Source organism: Pundamilia nyererei, unplaced genomic scaffold (assembly GCF_000239375.1).
Source record: "Pundamilia nyererei isolate P.nyererei 1_Seehausen unplaced genomic scaffold, PunNye1.0 scaffold00029, whole genome shotgun sequence".
In the NCBI taxonomy this organism is placed as follows: Eukaryota; Metazoa; Chordata; class Actinopteri; order Cichliformes; family Cichlidae; genus Pundamilia; species Pundamilia nyererei.
In genome coordinates, this window is record NW_005187430.1 from 3,902,244 (window position 1) to 3,916,377 (window position 14,134).

Sequence of the window (14,134 nt, forward strand, 5' to 3'; positions counted from 1 at the left end):
CCTACTATCCTCGGAAACGTAAAATGATTGGCTAGAAGTGTATCACAGCTCAGGAAAAAAAAAGCACCGTTTATGACACCGGTACCCATCCCTAGTTCTGAGGTACTATTATTCCTCGTTGTACTACAAACTGAATGATCCGCTCCATTATCTCTAATGTAAGAGAAGGGGCCAAATTCCACAGACTCCCTTTTCATTGAAAAAGTAGAGTAAGGTTTAAACAAAGTTTAGCTAAAACAAATAAATGGATTTAGAAGTTTGAGTGTCTGAGTTTTTGAAAATAGGTGGGTGTTTTCAAAAGTTAGTCTTTTTTTTTTCTTGTACAAAAAGTGATTCTTTACTGAGCAGTGCCTCAGGGAGAGTAAACCAAAGAGGGACTCGTCAATCTGTCAGTAGATTCAAGTTGGTTTAAGAATTCGGGTGATCCTGTGACTTTGTGTCAAGCCCACATTATAAATATGTCCAGTACCTTGGTTTCATCATCTGTAAGTTGTGACTTATTGCTAATTAGGAAATGCTGGCACGCTAAACTGGAACAATAAACAAGAAAAACAAACCTATTATAGATCTGCTGTGCCATTATTCTGACTTTAGCATATAGCTACAGCCCCCCAGTGAGAATAGTGTTAGTCGTGTTAGTTATCTGCCCAGTCTGTCAGTATAGACTGTCACTGAAAGTATCTGAAGAAGGCTCACTGTCTCAACGTGGCTGTAGCAACATCAAAAAAGGTGACTGATGGTGGTTATTGAAGGGAATATTAAAGATATGAAAATGAAGAGGTTACCAGTACTGTTGTATCACAGTAATACAGACTTGTTTGTTTGTCTCCTTCTGTTATTATATCGCTTTGACATGATCTCATCCATTCTTCTCTCTTCGTCATAAAGCTGTCAAATGCCCTCCATAAATACAATTGATATCTTGATTATACATTTTTCAGCCAGCGCTGGGCTCAGTTCCATTTCACTTCAATCAATTTGGCTGAATGCTGATGTGGAAAAGTCACGAGGAAGGACAGCCGTCTTTGACGCTGGAAAAGACATTTTGGTTTTTACCAAGGTCCTGACTTGACCTTGATAACCTGGAGCGAAGTTAGTTTTATGAATGTATGATGAGTGTGGAGAGGGGATTGACAAAAATACTTTTTTTCCCCTCTTTTCTTTTTACTATAAAGATTTGACTATTTAAGGATGAGATATCTGCAAAAAGAGTCCAGAGGTAATGCTATGTTTTCTAACTTGGGTATAGATGGTCTTAAGGTAGTTGGTCTAATCTTTTTACAGTTAATACTTTTATACAGAAGTAATAGTGCAACTTCTTTTAAGACCTGGGTAGGAATTGGACATTTTCATGAAAAAAAAAAACCTAAGAAAAAACCTTTGGGGTGTGTGATAAACAGAAAGAGTAAGACCTGCCTGAGACGCTGACTCATGTGGTATTAACAGTAATGACATACATGCAAGAACATTAGTTTTCTTAGGTTAATGTTTAAGGCGTCGTTTTAGGTTTATATTATTTTTCAGTTTTTTTTTTCAGGTATTAAATATAAATACCTGCAACAAAGCCTCTTAAATAGGTACTGGTCATATTTGTTTGAAGGATTATAATTGCTTTTGAAAGGGACTGTTGAATGCTTTTTGAAGCCAACAGCTAAAAATACTGTTGTACCTTTACACTATAATCAAACCTTATTGTCCCACTTGTTTTCCACCTCTTTATTGACTGTCACTGCTTCCATGAGGTTTCTTAAAGGAAACTCTGCGATAAATACATTTTTAGACACTCAACTAAGAGTAACATCTGATACTAATTTCCAGTTTGATGCCAAGTGTTCTTGTTCAAAACTCAACAAGTTAAATAATGAATATTTTTCATTTTAATCTGTAAGATTGTTGACCTGTGGGTAAAATCTGCCAGATGCAGATGTAATCCATGAATCCTTTTTAGGTTTAATTTCATCTGGTGCAAAAACACTGGATGTTTAAGGCAGAGTATGGGAGATCCCCAACCTTAGCCTAAGTACAAGGTTGTTAATCTGGTATCCTCAGTCATAGTGGCACATTGCTCAAATAAAGGACACATTTTAACACTTCTTTTACCTAATCCAAAGAAAATGAAATTCTTCTGGATTACTTTAAGCTATATTGAGACATACAGAGTCCATTAGAAGGAGGTGATCATCGGGGACGAGGTAATCTTAATATGAATATTTGAATATCTCCTTACAGCTACAGCCTGACAGCAATTAGAGCCGGAGCTTCCTCTCCCCTAAGGGAACAGATCAGCCTGGCCGTGTGCTTTTTGATTGTGCGGCTTTGATGAACCAAATCCACTGCACATGACACGTGCCCCCTGCTATAGTCTCATCAGAGACAGAAAGGCAGGGGTTGGGGCTCTTTTTTTTTTTCCTACACTGCCTGCAGGGTTTTTGTGGCAAGGTGTTTGGTGTTTCGATCAAAGCCCCTCACCCTTTTCTGCAGACTCACACTCAAACGCGTTCACTCGTCACAGGATTATTTATAATATCCTGGCACTTTCCTAAGGCTTATTGGCTTGTCAAAGTGTATGTGCGCGCGTGTGTGTCGGGGGGGTGTTCTTGCTTCTTTGTTGCTGGAGGGAGGAGTTAAAGCACTGATTGATTTCCAGACCGAGTCGACAGTATGCATCACGTGGAGCAGAGGAGGAAAGCCCATGGTAACCTAATAATGTTGTCCCCACAGTAAACGGCGATAACCGTGTTATGTATCTGTGGTGGCGGACTGTTTTATGAGAGTCAGCAGGGTACTGACAGTCTGCTAGTTAAGGGACGGGAGTGTGTTGAAAACCACATTCCCTCCGTTTGTCCCTATATTGTTTTCTAACATAAAAGGTTTTTCTCTCTTCCCAACACTGGGAAAATCCAAACCTTTGTACTTTATCTGAGCTCTTGCCTTAGCTCCACATGCGCATATTAAAGCCTTATCAGAAGAGAATTTTCAATCCTTATTCAATGAGAGCATTTAAAGACATGCCTCTTGACATTTTCATCACTTTTAGAAAAAAGGGGTCTCAGGCTGTTTTTCTTCGAGTGGCTGTTACTTGTGATTTCAGAATTAATGCCTGTCCTGAAAATACAGAACATTATAATGACCATATTGGTGTTAAAACTTTAACATAGTCTATTCAAACGAAGCAAATGTTGATATTTAGTGGCCCAGGAGTTTAAGACACTGAACACGAAATGGTTCAAAACAAAGTCTGCTTTCATGTTCTGTAATTCTTCATCACTCAATGTCTCATCTTCTGTTTCACCTTTGCTGTCAGTTCTGTAATTTCTTAAGTTTTTTTTTTTTTTTTTTTTAACCTCCTAGGACCTGGCGTCCACATATGTGGACATCACATTTTGGGTTATTTAGACTAAAATACTCAACTTTGCTCTACATGGGCCTGATATCCTCTTACAATGACATTATACTGCTACTGTTCTATCAAAATTTTAAACAAATATCCTCATATGTGGCTCTTATTTTTCTTAAAAACAAAAATAAGGAAAAAAAAATCTGGTAATTCTTTGTTTTTACATTCATCGGGCCCCAATCAGCCCAAATATCAAAGAGAAATTAAAAATGCATGCCATGGAAGAGTTCAGGTCTTAGGAGGTTAAGTATATAAAGTAAAATATTTTGCTAGAACTACATAATGTTGGCTCTAATCTTTTAAAGCAGTTTGCGTTTTCATTTTTCATTTGTGATGATCAATTGCAGAGTGCACTTATGGGTTCAAGCCCTTTGAGCAGATATATATGTGTTCACCCTTATTGTGGATAAATCTGTTTAATATAAACACATGTCAAGTCTTTATTGATGTACACTTTGAGTGTCTAATTATATCGCTTTTTATTTCTTTCTCAGAAACTGACGATTCTGGCTGTGTGTTACTCAATACATCAAGAAGGGTAAGGATGGATATTTATCAACTAGAAGTCTGATATTACTGTTTATTTATTATATCTATTTGACCTTTTTAACCATCTGTCAGGGCTGCAGAGTATAGAGTCAGAGGCAGATTAAACCCGGAGCAAGTCACCAGCCGATCACACGTCTAACGTAGAGAGTCAATCTGTCATGCTTACATCCACACCTATGTTAAATTCACCAGTTGATTTAATCTACATGTCTTTGGACTGAGAGAGGAAGCTGAAGCATCCAGAGAAAATACTTGCAGAGATGAGGAGAGCATGCAAGCCCTGCACAGAAAGGCCCCAAAATGACCAGAAGATTCAAACTGAGAACGTTCTTGTTCTGAAGCAACAGAACTAACCACTGCACTTGGCCATTTTATGCCTCTTTAAAATTATGATGGAGCAGAGAGACAAAATGTAAAAACAGAGGAGTGACATGTAGCAAATGGTGCTGCAAGCCAGGAATTAAACTTGGGTCTCCGAGAATTGTAGTATGCCCCCTAACCATTCAGCTCTGGGATCACGCCTGATTTTTTTTCCAGTTAAGGGCTCAGTAATTTAGCAGTACAGGTCAGTAACATATAATGCACCCAGTGCTTTTATCAAGAAAGAAAAACAAATATGATCTAAAATTTTAAGCCTAGTGTTTGTAGACCTCTATGAATATACACAGGACCAAAATCTCAGTTGTCAAACTGAATGAGGAACAACTGAAGAAGGCATTTGAAATACCTGCTTACCCACTGCTGGCTGTGCATAAAGGTACAGAGATGATTTTATATTAAAGTAAGTTTGGGCAGTAAATTAAAGAATAAACGTCTTTTCCTGATTGGTTTAATATTGAGTCTCATTCTATATGGAACCAAAACGTGCTGCGCTTATTTTCCTATGTGTTTTAACAGCCCACAGTTCCACTGAGCACACTCGAAGTACACAAAGATTTGTAAAACCAATCCAATCTGTGTAAGATGTGCTTGATAAATGAATAGCTCTGCTATATTGAATATTTTCTGTAAAACTGCTAGTGTTAATCTTTTCATGCATCTTTACTGCTGGCTCACTCATTTTGTTACGGGTTAGTTTTGGGGTTTTGCTTAGAGAAATGTGGCAGTGTTATACCTGTACAATAGCTACATGTTGTGATGGGCTAAAGTAAATTATGCAATTATGAATTATTGCAATCATTTCAAACATAAAATAACTGAATAATGCACATATGGATCTTGCAGGAAGGAAATTGCAATTATTATTTGCCGAGGCAGTTCGGGATATTAAGAATTGCTCTCCAGCTATAGAGGGTCTAAATGAAACATCTGTAATGGTTTTATTGTGCTTGATGATCCTGTAGATGTGATGGCTAGCCTGAGGAGCTTTGTTTTTACCATTCATCTATTTGTGCGTCATTCTTTTCGAATTCCAGCAAACTTTATTTTTGCACTGGATTAAAGCCAGACGTTTTCATTCATGTGGCATCATGAGCCCTCTTTGTAAAGGACTCAAACCCAAAAACCTTAATTTTATGTTTTGATTAAAAGAATTACCTGATTAATTTTGTTTGTCCCCAGCTAAAAGTTGGCAGCAGTCTTGTTAGTCCATATTTTCATAGCAGGGATCTGTCGTTACATCGACCAGGTCAATACTCGGAGCACGTTTTTGACGTCCTCAAGCCACCCTTGAGTAGTTTTGTGGTGGGACGTTGTGCTTTGTCATGCTGTCATGCTGGGGAGGACCATAACTGCTGTACAGTGCTGCTGCCATGGGTTGGTGGGTTTGTTCTGAACAATCTGAACAATGGTGGTACATCTTAATATTATTCACATGAATGCTTAGACACAAATTTCAAAGCGGAGAATGATAATCTTCACCAGTTCCCTTCACCAATCAGTTTTGATAAGTTGATGGATTTCTGTTAAAATTATGGGCTGATGAGAACCACACAGTGAATGTAGTAGTAGCAGGATGCAGTTGTGGCACATAGAGTATGTGTACTCATCATGGGCATCAGTGTCATGGTAATTTGTGACTTTTAATGATTTCTTTGAACTGTTCTATTTCCAGGCTGCTGTCAAACAAATCATTTTTATGTTTGCAAAGAGAAACTACCAGTTGTAGTGAATCATGGTCCCTAACAAGAATTTAATAGTTCTTGGCCTTGTGAAGGTGAGACCTGGAGTAAAACATTCAGCACTTCTTATTAAAAGATTTAAGTGAGTGTATGTATATATTTGAGCCTGCATGTTTTGACCACATGCAAATTGGATGAAATTTGCATTTTAAAGCTTTTAAAGATGTACGCTGTACAAGCATTCCACCCTGGAAGTAGAACAGTTGAAAGAGATTATTAAACACCCCCCCCCCAAAATTACTGTGTCATTCATGCCCATGATAAGTGCATGTAAAGTTTGGACCACAAATGTAGCCGCTTATCGTCGGCATTGTTTTGTGCAGGAGTCCCACAGTTGAGGCACATATGTTACATGTATAAAAAAAATGGTATTTTTACAAAATTTAGGGGAATAAGATTACTATTACTACAGGTTTGTAAATCATTAGTGATGCAGTAAACAAATGTCTCTGTGCCAATTAGGTAAAAGGGTTTAAAGCAACCCTGAGGGGGCATTAGTTTGAACTGGTGACCAAACCTGTCAAGAGTTAGTCTTCCCCGTTATGAGCCTGTCAGAGATTTCGGTTTGTTGTGCCTCATTCCTACCAACAGCTTGCCTGGTTCTTTTCTCTAATCTCCTCATTCTGTATCACAGTTCTGTTTGTTTGCTCTCTCCCTCTGCTTTTTATTAATTTCACATGTTCCCGTCCTTAAGTCCTAGCCAAGAATTTTGTTATGGATCTTTTTTATTTGCAATGGTCCATAAATAGATTTTCATTTATGCTTGTGCTTGCAGGTGGGTATTTTTCACTTCCTTCATAAGCAATTTAAAATATAACCTTTGAATTAACACATGAACTACTGGACCACACATTCTGCCCTTTATGACTCGCTTTATAATTTCTTTTAAAAAGTGCAAAATGAACTCTATTTGTTTCTTACTTTTTTTAAATCATTTCATTCGAGTTGCATAAGAGCCCCAGGACCGATGCTTTCTGTGATTGCACAAACAAAGCAAAATCAAATTTATATAGAGAGCTCTTTGCAGAAATACCTATACATGTTTTTTCTGTAAAGAGCACGGAGACTTTCTGCTTGGTGCTTAAAAGAAACAGCAGGAAATCCACTCATCTTCAGAATTTCTGTCAATCACACAATCAATGACTGGTGGGTGTCTGGGCTCTTAATGGAGCTGTGTTGGTTTCTTTGTCCAGCCGTCTCCCTTGAGCTGAATCGTGGACAGCACTAGTACAGTTTTGATAAAATTTTGATTGTTGGCAGTGTTCTGCTATTTTGAAGAGCTCAGAAGGATTTAAGGCAATAAACTCAAACCTATTAGGGTTCTTTTATATTTGACTGCAATCCAAATGTCAGTAAGATCTTACATCTGCCCTCATTCTGAAATGGGTAAGAAATGTGATCTAATTCTAAAATGAATTGGGGTTCAGCAGTTTGTCTCTAAAGTAACAGTTTTACAGTTATACAGTTTTGTTTTTTAACAACTAAAACCACCTTAAAGGCTTATTTATTGTATCTAATAATTGGATTCAACATATATATATTTAAAATAATATAAACGCTGAGCTCAATTTTATAGCCAGGATTTACCCTGATATTCAGTTTACCTTGACAATTTTCAAGCTTTCTTGGTAAAGTGCACTCACATAATTTGTGGTTAGATGCTATATAAATAAAGTTGAAACTGAAAATTGCCTTAGAGAATAAACCCTGCCATATAAACATTAAAACTAAATCTAGTTTTTTTCCTTTGGGTACAATTCTGCAGAAACTGGGCTAGATGCATTTTGACACTGTTTTCTTCTCTTTTATAATTGAACTTATTTGCATTCTCAACACGGGATCTCGTTTACAACTATTTCAGACTTGAAATAATTATTGTTTTTCCACAGTATGTGAAGCTGATGAATTTTGAGGAGGAGGTTCGGGCACACCGTGACCTGGATGGCTTCCTGGCGAGGGCCAGCATCTTGCTGGATGAGACAGCTGCGTCCCTGGACGATGTTCTGAAGAGAATGTTGCACCACGTGGGCCAGGACAGCCATGCTTTAGAGCCCGGGTGTAACTTCGAGGAGGTGATGAGCATGCTTTTCACAGATGCAGGAGCACAGGAGGTCAACGGTGAGCAAGGATTCTGTCGACATGCATGTAAACACAGTCATATGTTGTCTAATTTGTTTTGAGATACAGTTGATACAGAGATATGCAAACCACAAGATGGAGAAGTACAATGCATTATCTGTGCCTAACCACAATCAGACCAGGACCCATAGCATCTGACACTTGACCTAAAAACATCTGACGTCTGCACATGTCATCGCCTACCTAAAATAAAATAAATAAATAAGCTGTACCTCAGGCTCTGCAGCAGAATTGTCAGATAGACTTGAGAATGGTTCAAGGAGCTTTGAATACCCAAAGGAAAGTTTTTGATGTTTGTACCAAGGATGCCAATTTGACCCACAGCTTTTTTAGGTGGACAAAAATAGCACTCAGCATGGCGAAAAGTGGATGTTTTACACTTCAACACACCACCATATACTGCACACACAGACACCAATGTTCCTTTTTATTTTTAGGTAGTTTAGCTTTATCGTTTTTACTTTTTTGTGCAATTTAAAGCAGGCGTTCACTTTTTTCCTCCTGAATATTAAAGCAATTAAATATTAAAGGGAAGGCTACAGTTTCGAAGTGCAGAATTAATTGGGGAAGCAAAAGCAAAAAAGTAACAGCTTTATTAGGTCTCACATACATTTAAACATTTTTTTTTTCTATTTTGACCTGAAACTATGTTCAGTAACGGTTGTACCTAAAATATTATATTGTAATGCATGAATGCAATTGTTAATGTACCCATGTTTCTAGGTTTGGTGCCCATTTGTCAGCTTACAGATCCCTGTCACATTAGTTTAGTCCCCTCAGCACAGGTCCTCTTGGCTGAGTAGCAAAGCCTCTTGGTTAAGGCGAATCTCTTCAGCCCATTAGAGCAAGAGAAATCCGCCCTCTTACATAATAATATGTAGCTATTGTTGAAGCATTGCTTTCTGCCGCAAGCTGTACAGAACATTCACAAAAGTAATTGTTTGGCAAATGAAACTTTGCTTTCTATCTAGTTAAAGTCGTGAAGAATCGTGGAAAATGGTTTCTTTTAGTACATTCGATTTAATGCCGTGCCGATATAGGAGTAAATATAAGTGGGATTTCACCACTGTAAGAGCATGTGGAGGTAATCATAGTGTAAGGGCTTCCTGTCATGTACTCGGTGTCCAGTGTTTTCCTGTCTGGCTGGGCTGGTGTCTGCAGTTGTTGATGGATAGTCAGAGGTGGGCGGTGTGTGACGCTCACCCTGCAGAGCCGCCTCTGACAGATCCGCAAGGTGATAATTGACTTCTGTCATCGATCACTCACTTAGTTTTTCAAATGGCTTTCCAAGACTCTCAAGCTGTGGTCGCTGCAGCTGCGTTTTCACTTTTGCTCTTCAAGAATATCCCACAAAGAGGCTAAGGAAGGTTTTTTTCCCTTTTTGTTTCCCTTTTTTTATGGCTGTCATCTTGACAAAAAGGATTCCTCTGCAAGTCTGGGCTGTGTGCTTCTAAAATCAATGAAAAAAAATACATAAATGAAGGGATGACATTTTGTTCAAGTGATGCTTGATTGTGAAAACAGAGTAGCAGCAGTCAGTATTACATTCTTTTTGAACTTATTTATGAATTAAACAACGAATAATCAATAATTTCTTTGTTTTATTATGCGACACAAAATACTACTTTAAAAATAGGCCGAAACTCATCACGCAGCAGGGACGCATCAGTTGCAGCAGACGGAATAGGGTAATAATAGACTGAACTGTGGGGGTCATTAATAATAAGCATCGTGAAGCTATTCAGAAAACATTTACACGAAAACTTTACAGAAGCTACTATAATATGCTCAAAGAAGGATGTGAACATACAGAAATGTTCATAATTAGTTTAATCTTTCAAGTATGCATTACACAATGTTTACCAAGTAGTCTGTGGATTTCACCTCTTTGATTTGGTCGTCCTAATAAATTAATAACAATGGCAGTGGTTCAGCGGTGCATTTCAAACAAAGTTAGAATTTTCACATTGCTGGTAGAATCCCTGAATTCACCAGTGAAACACTCGTGTCAGCGCTGAGGGGAAAAAATATCTCTTGGGAAGGAACAAAGGCTTTTCCTGGGGGAATACATTCATATTGCACGTAAGTATGTTATCAACGGGACATATCTCTTCAGGTATTAATTTCTGCCATATCAAGGTTCCCTCTGCCACAGTGGGGTATTACGGCTGGCGAGCGGACCAGCTCATTTGGAGTGTAATACTGTACAGCTGTGAGATAAAGAGAACAGGGCAAGATTATAACAGGCACCGAAAGAACAGAGAATTACAGAAATGAAAAAGATGAAAGCCCACAGAGATAATTAGTCCTGCTCCTACTTGTACAGAGGAGTATTTTCTTTTTGGAGGCCAACTTGAGGTTTTTTTTTTTTTGTTTTTTTTTGCTTTGCTTTTGTCTTGGGATTCAGCGATGGAGAGCGGGATTGTGCAGAGGAATAATGAACAACGCTGACGATGATGCAACGCATGATAATATTACTTCCGCTTTTAATATGTACACCAAAATTTAAAAGTAATGTATAATTTTTTGACAAACTAGGAGTACTTGAAGAACTAAATGATTTTAGGATGCTGACCAAAATGATGATCCGCTACCACAGAATAACTGACAGTGTTTTGTATGATAATGTATAAATATATTTTCCCCTCTTCCTCTGTGATGTTCATAGCCACAGTGCTCTGTGTGCTGCTGATTGTGTGCCCTGTCTGTGATGACTGTAGCATAATTTCTCCCTAAATTGCTGTCACCTTTGATCGATCTTGCTGGCTCTTTACTTGGTCTCGATTTGCATAATCCTCCTGTGTTGCTGTATTTTTTATTTTCTGCCAGTTGAATTTAGACTGCAACATATTTATTATTTTAAGTATGAAAACTTAGGGTAGGTCTCTCTCTTTTGTTTTTGTTTTTTTGTAAGTGCCTTATTTAAATGTATATCTCCATCTGTGTACGCTGTGAGTTTTGTCACCCTTAAACTCTTCAGAAATTCAGAAATACTTGACCATCTGTTCAACCAGGAGGGGATTATTACTGCTTGTCTTTTTTTTGTGTGTTTGCAAAGAACATATTTTGCACAGATTCGTGTTTTTAACCTGAGAGTACTGCCATGAATGCTGCTATCTTTTCCTTTGGACTTTGTTTTACCCTTATTATATCACAGCAAGACACATGAGTTTTCATTGTGGCACATTTTTCAGGAAAGATCAGAATACTAATTTGAAACCATTAATTTAACCACTTTACTTATCATGATATATGGTGGCCATACATGCCAGTTTTCTCATCTTGATCTCATCAGTGACGTCTTTGGGCTTCTTGGACCAGCTGAACACACGACCGTTATCGGAGATAAAATCCAATTTTTGTTAATAGCCTGTAGACAGTAATCAAGATGGGATCTCTCTGTGCCTAACAAAGACGAGATTTTCTCTGGAAAATGATATTTAATATGTATGAGGTAAAGGAGGGCAGGAAATGAAGCTTCTGTTCAGTAGAGATATTTATGTGTGTGCCTGCTCGGTAGGAAAGTGTGTGTATGCGTGTCATTTTCTTGCTGAAAACTGCTAGCCTGTTGCCCAGAAAAGGTGACTGAACTGACTCTTTGTCTCTCCTCTTGGTTTTTCTTCCTCCTTCTCCCCATGCAGACAAGTCTCAAAGTTTCGTTTTCTTTGATGACGGTAAGCTGTGCTAATTGGATGAAAATGTCAGCATCAGCCGCCGTGAGGCTGCAATCAGTCGTTTGCTCCTGTACCAATCACCATCAGTATTCCGTTTGTGTTCCTCTCCGTGCTCAGGACTGGGTCGATCCACTGAGTCATCAAATGATTAGAGACACCAGCAAGATATCGATGCCTCTTCATTGGCCCCTCAAGTCAACACTGGGTCCAACCAGCAGTTATCAGTTCTGCGTAAAAAGAAAACTGATAGTTCTGTAAAGTGATCGAATAATTCATACATCTAAATGAGATTTAACCTCCTAGGACCTGGTGTCCACATATGTGGACATCACATTTTGGGTTGTCTAGACCAAAATACTAAATTTTGCTCTACAAGGGCCTGATATCCACAGGACAATATACTGCCTCTGTTTTATCAAAATTTAAAACGAATATCCTCATATGTGGCTCTCATTTTTCTTCGAAACAAAAATCAGGTAAAAATATGCCCAAATATCAAAGAGAAATTAAAAATGCATGCCATGAAAGAGTTTGGGTCTTACGAGGTTAAAGCATAAAATCAAAATAATTAAAAATCTTTTAGTTTAGAATAGACATTATGTCCTCGCTAGGAAAAAATGACCTATTTTTCAGAGGTTTTATATTCAGGTATTTTTTTTAAATTAATAAGCTAATTCTATAACTAATTATTTTACTGCACATTTAATTTGTTTCTATCCAAAGAAATCACTGCAATTTAAATCTCTCTAAATATGAAGTTTCACTATTGACCCAGTCCTAGTGGCCCCTTCCTCACCATGTGACCATAGCATTTGTGCCTTGTGATTGGCTGTGATGGATACCTATATGTTTTCATCACCTCCTTCATAGTGCCCTTTGCAACATTCACACTCTTTGAAGGAAACCAATCGTTTTCTCTTTGTGTGTTAGTGTGTGTGACTGAGGGGTTTTGTGTATGTATGATGCGAGTCTACCAGTGGCTAAGACCACAGTTAATCTTTTAGGCATCGTAGACAGAGGAGGCTTTCTGGAGGTCACCTCTGAGCGTAATGCAAGGAGTCACCTTGCCAAAAGATCTTGTGCCGTTTTCAGACATCAACTGGGAAACTAATGAATCGATGCGTTTTTGTACCTGCACATCTCTGCAGATTTTCTGTCACATAAACCGAAAAAAATATGAATATCACATCTTTTTCACTGGTTTAGCATATTTATTGATTCCTCGCTCCCTTATTTATGACAGACGGCTTTATCCTCATGTGATTTGCAGAAATTGCAATCTGTTTTTCTCCCTCCAACCAAACTGTGAATAACACAGTTAAAGAATTCACCAAGAATACAGAAAGATCAAAGGGACCAATCCAGCCATCCGGTCTTGCCGTCCTCATATTTGTTCCTCATTTTCCATTGAAGTTTGTCACATTTGATATGCTGCGTGTAAGAATCAGAGTTTTTTTTTTCTTTTCTGTGTGGAAATAGAAGTGTTTGCATAGCAAAAGCTGATGAAACCGTGCAGAAATCTTCACATAACTGACAAGTATCAAATGTACATCTCTTAATTAGTCTCTGTCCTGATCATGTCAGCAATCACTCACAAATACTTGTTCTCTTCTTCCTGTCATCACCTGAGCTGGAGACATAAGACACAATTTATTCCCTTGCACTACACTTAATCTTTTTTTTTTCTGCTTCTACGAGATAATCAACAAACTGAACGAACTATGGCATCGCATTTTGCTCCCCATTCACTTTGGTTTGCACTGAGTGACCTGCCGTCGCTTGCCTTTCTGGTCATATTTAATTCTGTGTCACAGTGCAGTGTACACCTTCTGACTGGCTGTCACTCATTACACAGCTGGTAGTAAAGCTGTGGATTATTCTAATATATAAACTTTTGCAGATCATCAGTCTAGGTCGTTACTGGATCAAAGTCATAGACGTTACACAATCTTCTATTTTAATGCGTTTATCATAAAAATGCCTTCTTTAAGGCACCTCATTGACCACTTGCATTGCTCATAATTGTATAGAGCTTTTATACTTTTAGCTGTTGTTGCATTTAACTCTAAAGATGACCATTCCTTCTACACTGCAGCAGCCTCTCAGTTGGAAAAGGCATATGCAGCTAACAAAACAAAACACACTCAAGTGGATGTGATATTGAGGCTTGCAGCTAGCAGATTTAGCCATTAGCTTCTCTTCTTTTAGCATGACATTGACAACGTAGTCTGTCGATATAGAGGACAACAGATAAC

At 38.1% G+C, this 14,134-nt stretch overlaps 1 protein-coding gene across 4 annotated transcripts in view; it reads left to right on the forward strand.

Annotated features, from left to right (window-relative positions):
• The window catches only part of slc4a11 (solute carrier family 4 member 11), a 104,739-nt gene that overhangs the window by 60,964 nt on the left and 29,641 nt on the right, over positions 1–14,134 (forward strand). For 3 of the 4 annotated variants that reach the window (XM_005728661.1, XM_005728664.1, XM_005728662.1), the window contains exons 4-6: positions 3,892–3,935; positions 7,956–8,184; positions 11,847–11,879. In XM_005728661.1, the coding sequence (XP_005728718.1) occupies positions 3,892–3,935; positions 7,956–8,184; positions 11,847–11,879 (306 nt within the window). The remainder of the gene's footprint in view (positions 1–3,891; positions 3,936–7,955; positions 8,185–11,846; positions 11,880–14,134) is intronic. The other variant, XM_005728663.1, reaches the window with a different exon arrangement.